At 36.1% G+C, this 17,396-nt stretch overlaps 1 protein-coding gene across 1 annotated transcript in view; it reads right to left on the reverse strand.

The window, feature by feature from the left end:
• Positions 1-17,396, reverse strand: part of adgra3 (adhesion G protein-coupled receptor A3) — a 47,474-nt gene that overhangs the window by 16,896 nt on the left and 13,182 nt on the right. The window contains exons 3-10 of the mRNA XM_079589467.1: positions 11,401-11,472; positions 8,455-8,526; positions 5,314-5,385; positions 4,925-5,085; positions 3,442-3,655; positions 2,976-3,140; positions 1,560-1,761; positions 1,286-1,435 (exon numbers count right to left, since the gene is read on the reverse strand). Of these exons, the coding sequence (XP_079445593.1) occupies positions 1,286-1,435; positions 1,560-1,761; positions 2,976-3,140; positions 3,442-3,655; positions 4,925-5,085; positions 5,314-5,385; positions 8,455-8,526; positions 11,401-11,472 (1,108 nt within the window). The remainder of the gene's footprint in view (positions 1-1,285; positions 1,436-1,559; positions 1,762-2,975; positions 3,141-3,441; positions 3,656-4,924; positions 5,086-5,313; positions 5,386-8,454; positions 8,527-11,400; positions 11,473-17,396) is intronic.

Consider the following 17,396-nt stretch of genomic DNA (forward strand, 5'->3'; position numbering starts at 1 on the left):
TCCCCTCAACACTGAGTGAAGTGCAACCTGATCCTGAAAAATAGGTTCTATGTTCCTCTGTGGCCCAGTGTCCAAATCCCTCCAGATCCTATCTGCTCCTCTCCTTACGGATTCTACTGCAAAAGCCTGTTTTGTTCTCCAGAGAGGAAGAGAGTCACGAACTGAGGTGGCGAACAGGGACGTTGCTTTAAATCAACGGTTTTCAACCCCTCTGACTTCAAGGCCACCCCATTGTCCACAACAATATTCAAAGGCCACATAACTTTTGCAATTATTTGTGATTTACTGGATAAAGTTGGAGCAATTTCTACATGATAAAATGCATTTTATGGCAATCTTTCAGGTCTAGAAATTCTCTCAAATACACACATTTTCTCAGAAAGTGGGAATCTTGGTTTGGTTCTTCAATGTAAAACAGCTGAATATATAATAGAATATGGTCATGCAGAATAAGGCAATAATATGCGTTTTATGAGTACTAATAAACAACCAATATCCTAGTCATATGCATGCTAATAAGCAACTAGTTAATAGTGAGAATTGGACCCTAAACTAAAGTCTAACTTTCTAACTATCTAACTTTTATATTATTAGTAATATTTCAAGATTACCACTTACTTGCCTGAAGCAACTTTGGTTTGCTTGATTATCCATTTTTTTAGAAATCATGTTAAAATGCAAGTATCAAAAAAGATCTATCTACTGGGCTTTTGAGGAACGTTTATTTGTTCATCTCTCAATCATCATTGTATTGCACTGCATTGTATGTTTTGATGCCCACAATAAAAAACAACAACTACAGAGCATAAAACTAAGCATTTAAATAGAATCTTAAGATATATTATTAGGAGATATACTGATATTATATACATTTCATGCAAGTAATCTCTTAGATATCTCTCACTGAACGGTATTACAAACTATCAGAATTTCATCTTATTTTTTGGCAATGAAAAATAAGATGAATTTTTTTGCTCACTTTGTGCATTGAATAAAACTGGTGGGTTTTTTTTAGTGTGAGCTCAATAGTCTCATCATAATATCATACTATATTAAGCCATAAAAGCCTGATGTATCCAAATATAATACTCAACAAAAACTCATATGCACAATTTTATTTAAAAAAAAAGATTATTTTTCTGACTATTATTTCACATCGTCTTTTGGGTTCCACGTAAGAAATAACATTATTTAGAACAGAACTGCTGGATTTGATTATTAATAATCCTAATACAATAACAGTTCCCCCCCCCCCCCCCCCCTACATGACTTAACTTAATCTCACCTCTTTATACTTCTCTGCAAATTTACCAATCTTCTCAATCATCTCTGCTACAAAGATCACATCCACCTTGTCAGAGAAGTTGGGCGCCTCTGCAGTGTAAGCCAACAGCTGCTGCGCTGTCTGAACCGCATTGGTCAGATTCAGAGGCATCTGATATTCAAGAAAAGCAAAAAATTTGCATGAACAGAGAAGAATCAAATACATCAGACTAAAAAAGGTGTATGTTGAAAGTTAAACACAGAATACTAGATTGCAAAGTTACAGAGTCACCTACCTGGTTGATGATATAAAGCACACGCGTGACATCTTTCATATATTCACAGCGCGAGTAGTCGTCTTCCGCCCACTGTCCACCCCGGTCACATCGCCTCCATGCGCGTCGCTCTTCGGCCGAGCTGCCCGAATAAATGCCAGCTCCGGTCACCTGCCGTTTACAGGGTAAGTACGCCGTGATGCCAGCCAGTGTACGAGGCCATCTGCACACAGACAAAAACACATGCTAAATCTCCTCAAGATTAATGCACAAGGAAAGAAGTACCAAGAACTCCACTTGTCTGTGGAATTGAGACTGTATTTTTTATGTAGACTTAGACTTTATGGAGTGGACCAGAAAATGATGTGGTTATTCTATCAGGCAGTTATAGAGAGCATAATCAGATATGGCATTACGGTTTGGTAACCTTTCAATTCAGGTAAAGCCGAAGCTTGCAAGCTTGGTTAAAATAACGTTGAAGACCATTGGGAGAAAGGAAGTTTTGTCACTTGATTCACTGTAAGAACAATCGGTTTTGAGAGAAGCACATCAAATCGTGGCTGATCCATTGCATGTTCTGTATACAGAGTATGAATTGTTACCTTCTGGAAGACGATACAGATTTCCGATGTGTATGTATAACCGTTTTAAGAAGTCTTTTATTCCTTTTTCAATTAAAATGTTAAATGATGAATGAGTGTTTTTTTTCTCTCTCTCTGTGTATTGTGGAATTTTTTTTTGTTTATGTTTCCAATGGGGACATTAAAGTGCATTTCATTCATTCGTTTCATTGCATGGAAATAAATTGCCTTAAATGGGAGTACGTTTGTTTGAAGTGGTTAAAATATGCAATAAGTAAAAAACAATAATGGTTTTTGCTTGCACACTAATACAGGTTTCACTTAGATCTATAACCACAAGAGTGCAGCAAAGAGCTAAAATATTTTTTAGACATTTGTTTTGATACTGTCATGTGATTCAATTGAATGAACTTTTTTTATGGAAGAAATGTGTATTTTATTCAGCATTAAATTGATCAAGAGTGACTATTTATAATGTTACAAAAGTTTTTTTTATTATGCTAATTAAACTTATTTTTGTTTAAAAAAAAACGTATCACAGTTTCCACAAAAATATGAAACGGTTTCAACATTGATAACAATAAGAAAAGATTCTTGAGCACCAAATCAGCATATTAGAATGATTTCTGAAAGATCATGACACACTGAAGACTGGAATAATGATGTTGAAAATTCAGCGTTGCGTCACAAGAATAAAATTACATATTAAAATAGAAAACAATATTTCACAAAAGTCCTGTTTTTACTCTATTTTTGATCAAATAAATGCAGCCTTGGTGAACAGAAGACACACTAAAAAGTCTTACCAAACTTTTAAGTGGTAATGTAAATCTGATCAGGTGTTCGCAAGACTCACCTATACTCCCCCTTGTTGTTTGACACCCGATCTGGCAAGCAGTACTTGGCAGAACTCTCCAAAACCACAATGTGGACCGTCCTAGTGTTGTTTCCTCGACTGGTGCGCACACGACACTCCCAGTTCCCAGTGAATCCCGGCTGGATGTTGGAAATGGTCAAGGCGCTGTGTGAGAACAAATCAAACAAGAACTTGTTGCTCCAGGACAATTGGTTTAGCATAACAGATTTCAGTATTCCACAGTGTTACTGTCAACTAAAACTGAAATTGTAACACTTTACAAAAAAGGTTCTGGCATTTTCCAGCACAATGTTGGTAGATCAAGTTTATATTTCAGGTATATGTATCGCCATGCTCCAAGGCAAACATTGCTCATAGTGTGATTCATGTATATCTAGTGTGCAGAAATGGCATTTTGCAGTTGGTATTGGGTTTGGGTGTCTCCTCCATGGCTGGTTTCTATTACCTGGCTATTAAAGAGCAATTCTGCACCATGCTTTTCTCAATGTAGATGCCTTGAGTGGCATCAGGTTCCACCATCTTCCCATCCTGATACCACAGAACCTGCATGTCCTCATCCACGAAAGAGGCCATGCACTGAAACGGCAGGCTGTCGCCCTGGAAGACGATCTGATGTTGAGATGGAGTCATCTGGAAGGAGGGAAGCTCTAGAGGAGCGTCTAAAATAGAGAATGGAGATAAACAAAGAGAGAGAAAGGAAAAAAATTAACTGTGGTCAGCCACAGATAATTGCTTTTTGCGAAAGTTGACATTAATGAGAGATTTGGGAGCAGTTTCGTTGTAGATCTTGCACAAGCTATAGTTAGAGAGTCCAAAATCAACATAAATGGGAGGCCTGAAGCAAGGCTGAAGATCTTTTATAGCAGGATTACTTTGCTTTTGGTGTAGGAGAGTGTGTGTTAGTAAAAGAACAGAAAATCATTGGTTTTGGGACATTTGATTAAATTATTAGCAACAGTGTCATTTTTATTTATCAGTTCTTATCTTAGAATACAGATAAGGTACCTAATGTGCAATATGTCATAGGTCATGAAAAGCACAACGTCATTAAAATATAACAAAATAAGGCACTTAATCTAGTTTCTGTTTGCACACATGAGCGGGAAGGGGAGCTAACAACGTATGTGGGTCAGGTGTTGCCTACATTGTTAGCTGTGCTGTTATTCATAACTAAACCAAAAGCTATTTAAAATAGTTGAAAATATTTAATAGAAAAAAATCTGAAGCTTTAAATCTAAAAAAAATAATATATATGATGGATGGAAAAACCTAAATGAAAATCAGAAATGATACCTTTGCCTTAACTCAAAAAAATAAAGCTAAATAGAAATATAATAATAATAATAATAATAATAGTGACAAAAGCACTACTAAACTAACTTTAAAAAGAAAACTGAAAATATAAAAAAAGCTTTAAAATATAAAATAATGTGTATATATATATATATATATATATATATATATATATATATATATATATATATATATATATATACATACTACATACACACACACATATACACATATACACAATACATGCATATGTGTGTATATATAGCACAAAATTACAATACAAACACACAACATATACAAATGTACATATACAAACGTACATACACAACCAGCTAATTACAAATATTAATAAACACTAATAGTATATAAATAATAAATAACACTGATTGCTAGGACAAATCTTAAAATATATAAAAAATGTTGTACTGAAAAATACATTTAGTTTCATATATTTAAATAAATGACTTGTTATTAATAAATGCATTTACATAAAAAACTAAAAAAAAAAAACTAATAAATAAATAAAATAAATTAATTAATTTGTGTGAGGGTTAGAAAACATCATTTGTTCAGTAAAAATACAACAGAAGTCATCTCCAACATGACAGAAAACAAGTGTTGAAGTGTATTCTTACCACAGGTGAGCGTTTCAGGCTTGAGCGAGGTTATTAGCTGACCCTGTAGGGAGCGAGGGAACGAGCAGTGAGTTTCCTTCACCCCTACCGCCTTATCTTTGATCCAGACCACCAACCATTGCAGGTTACAGTCACACAGAAGATACGGGCTGTCAAACTCCCTAAGAATGTATACAGCATGTTCAGAAATTATTGTAAAAACTACATCTTTAGATAATATCATAAGAACATTCATTTCTACAGTGTGTGGGTTCTACAGTTTTGCAAGTTAATGAATATGAAGTTTGTTAACACAAACACTAATAAACTGCAATCTGCATTTTATTTTAGGTGCTGCACATTGCAATTTTAACATGTGCAAATGATGCAAAATACAACAAAACACTTACAGTATTTTCAGAGAGCCAAGGCTGTCGAAGATCCCTTGAGAAAGTGAAGAAAACTTGTTCTCCGAAAGGTTACTACAACGAAAAATGGGGCAGTAATGAACAAAATATACCACCCTAAATAGAAACTGATGTTACCATCATAAGTCATAGTTGTTTTAGATTGTTGTGCAAATTGCCCTTACAGATGTAGTGATAGATTTCTGAGAAACACTGTTGAAATCAACCCAAACAAACACACCCTCCCTTCATTGCTCTGCCCCAGGAAAAACAAGGAGGAACAAAAAATGAACACCGTACAAAAGAATATAAAGAGTTTGTTGTTATTTGCCAACAGCACATGAGCTACAAACAAACAATGACACTCAAAACTGTCCTGTTACTATAGATAACATTACAACACCAGCATATCTTGGTTCTGTGAAACATAGCAAAACCAATATAACTAGAGCAGAAACAACCTATGCGTCTGCCTGATCATAATCCTTTTTCCAGTGATACTGCACCTTTAAAGGGATAGTTCACCCAAAAGTGAAAATTAGCCCATGATTTACTCACCCGGTAGCCATCCTAGGTGTATATGACATTCTTCTTTCAGACAAATACAATCGGAGTTATATTAAAAAAAATGTCCTGGCTCTTCCTAGCTCTATAATGGGCTAAAAAATGTTTGGGAAGTCCATCAACGCCTATCCATCCGTGATAAAAGTGCTCGAAACTGCTCCGGGGGTTAATAAAGGCCTTCTGAAGTGAAGCGATGCGTTCGTATAAGAAAAATATCCATATTTGAAATTTTATCGACTAAAATAACTAGCTTCCGGCAGACGGCCGTACGCAAGTCGACTTACGCCAAAAGAATAACACTTGAACTTGATGCACAACATAATGACGGACGCGGTTGCCCACCCCTGTTTGTTTGAACCGTGAGAGGCGTCAAAGCTTACGCTACTTACGCTTACGGGTGAGTAAATCAATGGCTAATTTTCATTTTTGCGTGAACTATCCCTTTAGGTATCTTGAATGATGAATAAAATGGAATATCGTTACAACTATTATTATGATTGCAACATTGCAACAGAGTCTGTGAAGATTGTGCTAAATTATTTGAATATCTAATGAGCAACACTTTCTGATCTGACAAATGTCCTATCTGCTGTTTGAAATGAGAGAGAAAACAACAAACCTAACAATTGTAATACTAGTCCAATTTATTCAAGTGGATCCATTAACATGTTAAACTAAAAAGCCTCATTACAAACAATTTTTTTTTCCCTGTATACCCTTGACATCACATCTGTTTGGGATTAAATCTGTTCAGTGCTTCAACTGCTGTCTTAATTGAAATGACTGGATAAATTATAATCTTCACCTTCACCTGGTGAAGACGATGCTCACTGTTACACCTGCAGCTGTCGCTACACCCATGGGAAGTCAACGTTAACACGCTCATCTAACAACATCTGTTAGGAGTTTCAGAATTCTGTGAAGGGTAATTAGGCTAATGAATCTCAGCCAAACACCACCAATGACATTTGCGTTCTCATCACAATCTAATAAAAATATCTGCATATAAACAGACCGGTGGAAGATGGACAGACAGATAAATGGATAAACACTTTAAATTCGCATTATGAGATGGATTATATACAGATGAGCCAAAACATTATGACCCCCTGCCTAATATGCTGTTGATCCTCCGTGTGCTGCCAAAACAGCGCCAACTCACCGAAGCATGTACTCTGCAAGACCCCTGAAGGTGTCCTGTGGTATCTGGCACCAAGACGTTAGCAACAGATCCTTCAAATCCTCCTGAGGTGGAGCCAACACTGATCAGAATTGTTGGACCAGAACATCATACAGGAGCTCAATCAAGATTGAGATCTGGGGAATTTGGAGGTCTGGGCAACACCTTGAACTCTTCATCATGCTCCTCAAACATTTCCAGAACAATGAGTGCAGTGTGCCAGGGTGATTTATCCTGCTGAAAGAGACCACTTCCACCAGGGAAGACATTGTCATGAAGGGGTGAACCTGATCTGCAACAATGTTTAGATACGGGACAAACAATGTCAAATTTACGTCCACATGAATGGCCGGACAGAGATTCCCAGCAAACCGGCAGTGGTTCATGTAGATTGTCTACAAACCGGAATGTTGGTGGTTCAATCCCCAGTTCCACCTGACCAAGTGTCGAGGTGTCCATGAGCAAGACACCGAACCCCAGCTGCTCCCGACGAGCTGGATGGCGCCTTGCCTGGCTGACACCGCCATCGGTGTATGAATGAGTGAGTGAATGTGAGGCAAAATGTAAAGCGCTTTGGTGGCCATTGGGTCTGTGAAAGCGCTATATAAATGCTTTTACTTCCCCATGTAAAAGTCGCACAAGTACTTGGCCATCTACATGATGTAAAGGAAAATGTTACTGGACCAAACAATCTTCTTCCAATGCTCCAAGGACCAGTTCCGACACTCCTGGGCCCATTGTTGGTGCTTTTGACGGTGGTCAGGGTGATAGGCACTCTGATTGGTCTGCAGCTACACAGCCCCATATGCAGCAGTGCAATTTTGTGTTACTTGTGCCACAGTAGACGTTCTTTTGGCTAGGACCAGAGGGATAGCCTTTGCTGCCCTCGTGCATCAATGAGGCTTGGGCTCCCAACACCCTGTCGCCGGTTTGGGGTTTGTCCCTCAGACCACTGTTGGTAAATTCTCACCACTGATGACCAGGAGCAACCCTCAATCCTTGCTGTTTCAATGATACTCTGACACAGTCATCTGGCCATAACAATTTGGCCCTTGTCAAAGTCGCTCAGATATTTATTCCTGCCCATTTCTGCTGCATCCAATACGCTGATTATGAGAACTGACTGTTTGCTTACCATCTAATATACTTAATATGTGGCCTTGTTAGGAAATTATAAAAAATGTTTGCTTCTGTGAGTGGTCAAAATGTTTTGGCTCAGTTGTATTATACATAAAAGGGGGTGAAATATGTATTAGATTCATGTTACACTAAAAGCATGTGACCATAAATAACCCATATTTCTATTAAATGTAATTAATTTAATTAAATATATAATAAAACTGATTTAAGTTTAAAAACAATTTCTTTTGGTTCAGAGTAGTAACAAAAACATGACTTACAGTTTAACAAGGTTTGTGAGACCTTTAAACACATCCACATGGAGGCAGCCGATCAGATTTTTGGACAAGTCTCTGCAAGGTACAAAAGATAAGAGAAAGTGTTGTTTGTTAACTCGTACAGGCACGATTATATATATTTTCTTACCTGGGTTTGTCAAAACATTAAACATTTTACAACATCATTTAAATTGAAACATCAAATTCATTCAACCACATACAATTTACAACATCTTCAAGTATTTGTATACTCTGAATACCCATTGTAACTGTAAATGAGTGTTTCTCCTATTGATTGATACACACAATAATATTTTTGCATTTATAAATTGGAAAATAATTTTTCTTTTTTCATCTGTAAATGACACCAGAACTGATCCCATCAGTTCCACGTGTTCCAGCCAGCCATGTTCCAGTGTTATTTTAGTATTTAGTTTATATAATATTACAGTATTATTATATGCTGAATTATTATATACTATATTATATACTATTACTATTAAAGTGTGTAATATTTTGAATTAGCTTGAATTTTTGTTACCAGTTACATTTTTAGTAATTGTGTGTGCTTCTGTAATTATTTATATTTATCTTAAATTTCTATTTATTTCAATTGTCGTACTTCAAACCTATTTTATTCCATTTAGTTGCCAAGGATTTTTATTTATTTTTTTACTTTGAAATAGAATCACATTAATTGATTAAATAAGATTATTTTTGAATAATAAAAACTTAATTTTAAGTTTTAGATTACAATAACAGCACTGGTCTTGATGGAGTGAAAGATCATTCATATAGCCTCATAACTGCTTTTAATAAAGCAAAACATAAAACACACTTCTAAAAACAGAAAATATACACCTCACCAAACACCAATTAGGAAATTATCTCATCCTGCTAGTGCCTACATTTATACAATATTGACAGCCAAACTACCATTACATCCCAGACAAAACATAACCATTAAAGTCAATCTAGCAGTCGTCCTACTCTTCGTACACGACACAACATGTTTTTGGCAAAGGTCTCTAAACCCCATCTAATCACTCACTTTAATGTCAAGCCACAATTTTCCAGACATACAAGCACGAGACATTAAAAAAAAATAGCACTTTGATTTATCACAAGCTTCCTTTCAACATCAAAAACACATCAATATGTGATGGGGTCCTGTGTACATTTGAGAAGTTGCACAGTTACAATTGCAGAATGATAATAATAGAAACATTAGGCATAAATGAAGTACGAAATATATGTAATAGTATTAAATACAACAGATAATATTACATGCTTCTTTTTAAAGAATAATTATTAATATCTGTTCTTTGTTCAGTTAATGTTGTTCATAAAAATATGACAAAAATGTATTTTAAGAGAAAAATTTAAGATATCATCTCACACAATATTAAGTTCTCAAGATAATAATTAATGAATGCATTTTCTAATTCGCATCAGCCATTTCTTTTTAAAAGTTCAGGACACTTAGACATTTTCTTCTCTGAAGTTGGCAAAGTAACTAGAGTTATAAAACTGAAAATTCATTTTGTACACCCTCTCAAAAGTTCGGAAGACCGCTATTCTTTTTCAGGGGAGCTGCATACTTCTCCATTCAGCCAGCCAAAGAGTAGTTTATATTGGCAAGAAGTGAGTCATATTACACAGCCACGCCATACACGCGAACCCTCTGAGTGTGTGTCTAAAGAACGAACGTATATAGCCGAACACTCACCACATGTACATACTTCACTCTGCACAAAACAAGGAACAAACTATCCTTTCTTTCTCTGAGTCACACACACACACACACACACACACACACACACAAAAGTAGATAGCATCAGTCATGCTGTGCAGAGTGCTGTCTGGACAGACATTGTCCATCTGGAGTGAAGAACTGCAGAAAGATGAAGTCTTATTTCCGTGGTTGCACACACCCAACAGTGAAACGGTTTTTACTCGAATCAGAGCATTTCCGCAAGAGAGGTGTCAACCAGATTTATTTTAGTATCACTGACATAATATTATCGCTTTCATTAATATTCTGAATTTGTTTTTATTGTTATATTTTCTGTTGAATTCTACTTGTGTTCTACTATATGAATTTTGTTGTGTTTTTTTCCTTTTTTTATTTGTTGATTTTAAATATGCCTAAATGAAAATGAGAATTGTTACCTTGGCAACTAGCGCTCGCACACAAAACATTTGCGTTTTTATAGGATTATATTTAGTTCATATATTTTATAATGTAATAATTTCACAGTTAATCTAAAAATTAATGTAGTGACAACATAAAGATAGTATATTTTAAATACTTGTTTATTTTATGATTGAAGGTCAGTATCACTGATACTAATACAGCTATTGATGTCTGGATAAAAATGATTTATAATTATAATTCTTTTTTCTTTTTTTTAATCAGAGGCTCAGTTCTTTTTTTTCATGTTCAGATGTTCATAAAACAAAATATTCTGGAAGCCATGAACATTTTGTGAAAATGTTCAAAATACTAGTGGTGGCTGCCAATTTTTTTCTTTTAAATGCTGGCGGGGAAAGAGTTAAAAAGAATTAATTCGGATTCATTAAACACTTTAAATAGACTGCGGCAATTAACATTTGTCAGAGTAAATTACATGTCATTTTGTTTAGATGTCTGGTCAGAAACGTGGGAGAATCGTGATCTCTATTTGAATAAAAATCCAGAATCATGCAGCTTTATAGCATTGTTTTTCAGAGAAACAAGTATGTTAACTTAGCATGTTTCCGAAATATAACATATGGTATTTTTATGCTTTAGTACAGTAAAAAAAATGACACTTTACATACAGCACCTTTGAAGTTTATTAGATTTCAAGTAACAAATGTGTTTTTTTATGGTTAGTTTTTGTCAACTACAATAACCCTGTTGTCATCAACACATTTTACACACTAGAAAGACAGAATGATACTTACAGTCGTTTGAGGGCGAAAAGTCCATAAAAAGCTCCTGGTTCAATATGTGTGATTATGTTGTTCTTTATGTCCCTGCAAAGAAAAACAGTTTTAGGCAGTGAACATTATCAAACACTTAAAAAAAAAAGGCCTTTGGTTAATTTCAAACATGAGCTAAACTGAGCCAACCCAACCCTATAATAACAGGTTATTCAAAACTCAGAAAACATGCCAGTGGGTATAACACTCAAACCTTTTGATGCTTGACGTGCCGTAGCCATCAAGCCATAAGTCGAAGCACACACCTTAATAAATCACTCTCATTTAGCAGTGTACTGTAACATGAGGATTGGAACCTCTTCAAACGTAATAATTCAATCTGCAAAACTAATCCATTTAGGTAATTCAATAATATCCTGACGTACTGCACCATTTTATGCATCAATTATAGGAATTGACTGTAAACGTCCACTGTACAACGGATATAGCAGAAACTGACTGACGGCTAGTGCTTAAAAGCTCATTAAGTGCCTTGAAACATCCAGCATTATTCAATGTGTTGACGTAATTTCCACTGAAACAGGAAGACAGGGCGGGGACATATCGAACTGCTCCTCCCCCTTTTTTAAATAGCCAATAGCATTTTGATTCTATCACAGCACAGCCAAAGCTGTTTAGCTCATCAAAGCCGCATTTGACAACCATAGTTTAATAGATTCCCCTTAGATTAAATATGAAAAAATTACTAAAGCAAAACAGTGGAATATCATGCTGAAGATGTTTTGTTTGAAAATTATGTAATTTATGTTGTGTTATCTCTTCTACTCGTCAGTGCTGCTTCTAATGTAGAGTCTGTCTAACCGTTTCTCCTCCATCGCTTTAAAATATAGAATTCTGTGTAGAATTCAAATGGATCCGATACCTTTTGTGGTCTGCACAGACTCACGCATATGATCCGCTCTGGGGTATCGCGTCTCTGGACCGGAGCAGACTGTGTGTGCACGCTGTGGCTGTTTGCGTGACACTACATTCGCCCCAATGCAAAGCATATCTACACCGTCTGAATCGTTCTCCATCCCCTATATAGTGCATTATGTGTCATTCACCCTCTTATAAAATGGTAATTGTGTGAACAAGTAACCGATTTTAAACACAGCTTTGGCGTGTATTTATAGTATAGGGGGGCGGGACGCTTCAAATTCTCGAGAGCATTTGATTGGACAAAAAAATCTGATGAGAAGGTGAAGTGCAGAGATGTCATCAAAATCATTTATTTATATTGGCAGAAGTGAGAAACTAAGTTTTGAACACTTATATCTTCTAAATGGGAATTCTGTCATTGTTTTTGAGCATGCATATTCATAAAAACCAAAAAAAAAAAAAATCCCAATTTTGATTTCATGGGGACTTTAAACTAGTGCCATTAGCAGCACCACTGACCGAACATTAAATGAGTAAGCGTGCAACAATTCCAGAATCCGACAAAGGGCGGGTAAGTTCAAAGGCTACCGTCACGGATACCCAGAGCCCACACCTGCGCTAGTCAGCCAGCAATGTTCAAAACATCATCACAGAGCTCCTGCGTCAAAGGCGGACTAACCATGCGAGCCTCTTTGATGTCGTGCCATTTGTGGTTTGAGAGTGGAATAGAGGAGCACACAACACACAATACAGCAAGAGAGAGAAGGTAGACTAAGGTCATATCAATGGTTATAGGATATCTAGAAGAACAACAACAACATTTTAAAAAGTATCACGATTTTCCACCAACATATTAACTGTTTTTAACATTGATAATAGAGGTGGGGGGAAATCAATTCACATCTTTACAATCTTCTACCAGTTCTAATCAAACCACAAATTGAAAAAAAATATTTTCCAAGCGTTTGTTAATAACGGAATGCTGTCAGAACAAAGGCAGTGGCAGTCAACTGTGAGAGCAGTGAAGCACCTGGACAGTTTTGTGGACAGGAAACACAATATATTAATATAGTGACAAATACAATATAACGGCACACGTCAAGCTTTTCTTGTGATCTTGCTACCTCTTATGTGTACCGATACTTTTTACACATGTTCAACATTGACAATACCTGATGGTAAAAGGCTAAATGACTAAATATTGAGAACACATTAGCGCATATGTTTTTCTAACTCCAAATACCCCAATTTCACCTAGCATGTAAACATTAACCTGCGTTCTTCGGCTTATTGAAGTGCACATGTGATGGGAAAATGTCCGTATTGTGGATTTAAGCCCTGATATCATTCGAAACCTGTAAGCTGTTATTCTCTGATCAACAGAAACTCTAAGACATGCCAGTCTTGATTAAGAAATATTTCTGAAACAGATACAGAAGAAACGTTTAATGTCAAGCAAAGCAAACGTGGTTCTAGCACACGGAAAAGCTTTTTTCTTTCTGTGAGAGAACACTTATACAGAGAAGAGCTGGCGGAGCTCTAGGTCACAGTGGGCAGTTCTCTGGAGTGGAAAGGTAAACACGCGTTCCAGTGGTACTGCTCATAACCTTTGCACAAGGGTCGGGGGATTGAGAGGTGAAAAGGGGGAAATGGAATACTCAAACTCAATGCTTTTCAGCAATTTCTCAGGATACATTAGGACAGGCCTTTTAAAAAAGAAAAACATTTGACATTTTCAAAATGTAAGTGTAGTCAAATTTCAACAAATATGCTGGCTCATCGCCATTGCCTGAAACAATATTTCGGTATTAAAGAAACAAATCATCAGAATAAATCAAGCATCATAAAATTAAGTTAATGCAAGTCTTCGGAAGTCATATGATAACGCTGTGTGGATGAAAAGACCGACAATTTCGTTTTTCATTAACAATCTTCAGTGAGCTGTTTAAAGTGACAGTTCACCCATCAATTTACTCAATGTGGTTCCAAACCAATAAGACTTTCATTCATCTTCAAACACAAATTAAGATATTTTAAAATTAAACCTGAGAAGTACAGCTAAACAAACAAATTTCCCTATTTTAAAAATGTAGCCTTACAAGGTAACAACGTATAAAAGAAAAAGAATGACCAACCATTTAGGCTTTAAAATGTATGCAAATAATAAACTTTCATGATATCACAAACACCTACTTGGATGAAATCGCTCTATTCACATGGACTCGTTTTCCAACTCCTTTATGAACGTTCTGAAGCATCCGAGTATTGGGAGAATAGAATTTCAATGGATGGACAGAAGCATCCCGGGTTTCATAAAAAATATCTTAATGTATATTTTGAGGATGAACACAAAGTCTTATGGATTTTGAACATGAGGATAAATAAATGAAGACAATTTAAATTTTTGGTTGAATTAAGCACTGGCACTTAATCATTTAGGGTACAGTTTCACAACAATAAAGTGCCAAAAATGGAAAGGTCCTTTGTTCACACAGATCCATGAAAACGATTAAAAACGCTGTATTCTGCTGACAGGCCAGGAGTAGGCGATGTCACTTTTTAAAGAAACACTACACGCTTATAGACTGAACAAGTAATGCGCATGACGTCACCTTTTCACAAATTCTCATTTTTGTAGTTTACATGGAGACAATAAGGGTATCGTTTTCGAAAAAAAATGCACTTTGAATCCCGTTTTTAAAAGTTTGCCCCCAAAACACCATTGTCGTGTAAATGAACGGCCAAAAAGCATAAAACGTATTGAGTTTTTAGTTGAAAAAGGTGTTGTGTAAACGGCCCCTGGGTCAGTTCGTCAAACGCAAGTACCGGATCATTCCAATTTACAAACAAATCATTCAGGTTTTGTGAACTTAACTGATTAACTGAAAAGATCTGAATCATTTCAAAACAATGATTCATTCACAAATTGAGCATCACCACTTCTGCAAGATTTTTTGTGAACAAAAACTTACAATTTGGTTTGTTCTTCAAACAAAGTTTCTATGTGACTTCAAAAGACAGATATATGGAGCACTTGTATATGATATTTTTATGATGCTTTTTGTCAGTCTGGAGCTTGATAGCCTCACTCACTTTCAGTAGATGGAAAAACTCAAAGTTTGTAATTCCAGTTTGAATCATGGAGTTTTCATTTTTAGGTGAACTATACCTTTAACTGCAACAAGGTGAAAAAAAAAATCGTCCTTTTACCAATTCAGTCTTCAAAAGCGCACACACACACTCCAACAACACAACACAGAGACAAAGAGTCACAGTGCAGAGAATAATGCGTGAATCAGACTGCTGACATCTCTGGCTTTAGCTCGATTTATTAGAATGACAAAAGCAGAGCTCTGCTCTGGGCCGGAGGGATAGGAGCGAGAGAGAAGTGTGAAAACAAAGCCAGAGAGGGCACACAGGGAGCAGCACTGGAAGGTAACTGTGCCAAAAAGCCCAGACGCAGAAACCCGCCGTGCCGTCAAGAGAGCTGGAGATGAATTCCTCAGGCTTTCAAAGCACGCAAAGATCAAAGATGTTTACACTTACAACGTGTTATAAAGACAAGGGTTTAGCTAGTTATACCCTGAACTGTATCATTTTCTCAACATTAAAAGAGTGAAGACTTCCCTCACATTATAAACAGAACGGTGCACAGATTCACTCATGAATCAAGATGAAGCTTTGCAACTGGCTGAAACGGTCCATTTGGAAGCTCTCAATTTCCTTACACATTTCTCAAGATGACAAGGTTTACTGGCTGCTGGGACGCAAGGTTCCACCACAATCACAACTGTAACAAACATCCATTTCTTTTGCATTCAAGCAAAACACAAGCCGAACGTCCATCTGTTTCTTTGTTGGCTGAGATGATTCCCAGATCTTACTCAGGGGTGAACGAGCACTGGAAACTAAGATGAAGTCTAAGCTACAAGACCTCTTCATTTGGTTATACGACTTTTGTATGAAACATGTTTTATAGTGTAGGCTAGACAGTGAAAAAAACTACGGTAGGCTAATATAATATGAAGAGTAAAGAGATGTATTCATGAATGAATTTATGATGAAATGTGTAAAATTTCCATTTTGGATGCGTGAAATATAAAAATACAAATAAATTGTTTTTACATTCAAAAATATCTATATTAAAAAATATTAATTTAAAATGAGTTAAACTTTAGATATATAGATATCTATCTTTAGAAAATAGATATACTTTATTCAAACTCACCGCTGAAAAATGTGGGGTTAGTACTATTTATCTTTTGGAAAAGGTAAGGATGCACTTAACTAATTAAAAAGGACAGTAAATTATATTTTTAATGTTAAACAGATTTCTATTTCAAATAAAGGCTGTTCTTTTGAACTTTAAATTCATCAAAGAATCCTGAAAAAGCATCACGGTTGAAATCAGCAGCACAACCGTTTAACATGGACAATACTAATAAATGTTTCAGCAAATCAGGACCATGTGACACTGAAGACTGGAGAAACGATGCTGAATAAACAGCTGTGTCATCATCACAGCAATAAATTACATTTTAAAATTGAAAACTTGGACAAATAACCCTGAAATAACTAATATTATCAAGAATAAGGACATGGTAAATACACCCTCAAGGATGACATTGTGTAATTCTGGTCCTAAACGAAGCACAAAACAAAACTACAATGTTTCCAGAATCAAACCCATTGAAAAGACTTAAATGAGCAAGAACAAATAAATCAATACTTTCTTTAAAAAAAAAAATCCTAAATTCCTTTATTCAGCAGTTCTTTGAAAGAAACCGATTACGTGATAGGCCTACGCCGTGGACATGTCTGCTGGTCATTGAAAATCTGGGTCATGTATAGTCAAGCAAGGGAAAGTGCACACATATACGGCAACACTAAATACGGAATTTCAATGTACAGACTGCATCTAAATTTAGCTGTGAGCTCCAGCATTTGACCAACACTGCTACAGTGAGTGACATTGAATGCCTAACGGAAGTACAGCGGAGTAAACTGATGCCAAGACCAGACAATTGTGCTCCCTGAAGGCAACAGCTATAATTAACTTTCACTTGACCATCCCCCTCAGACCTCCTCGAGGTCTC

The sequence above is a fragment of the Phoxinus phoxinus genome, assembly GCF_949152265.1.
Source record: "Phoxinus phoxinus genome assembly, chromosome: 2".
Lineage (NCBI taxonomy): Eukaryota > Metazoa > Chordata > Actinopteri > Cypriniformes > Leuciscidae > Phoxinus > Phoxinus phoxinus.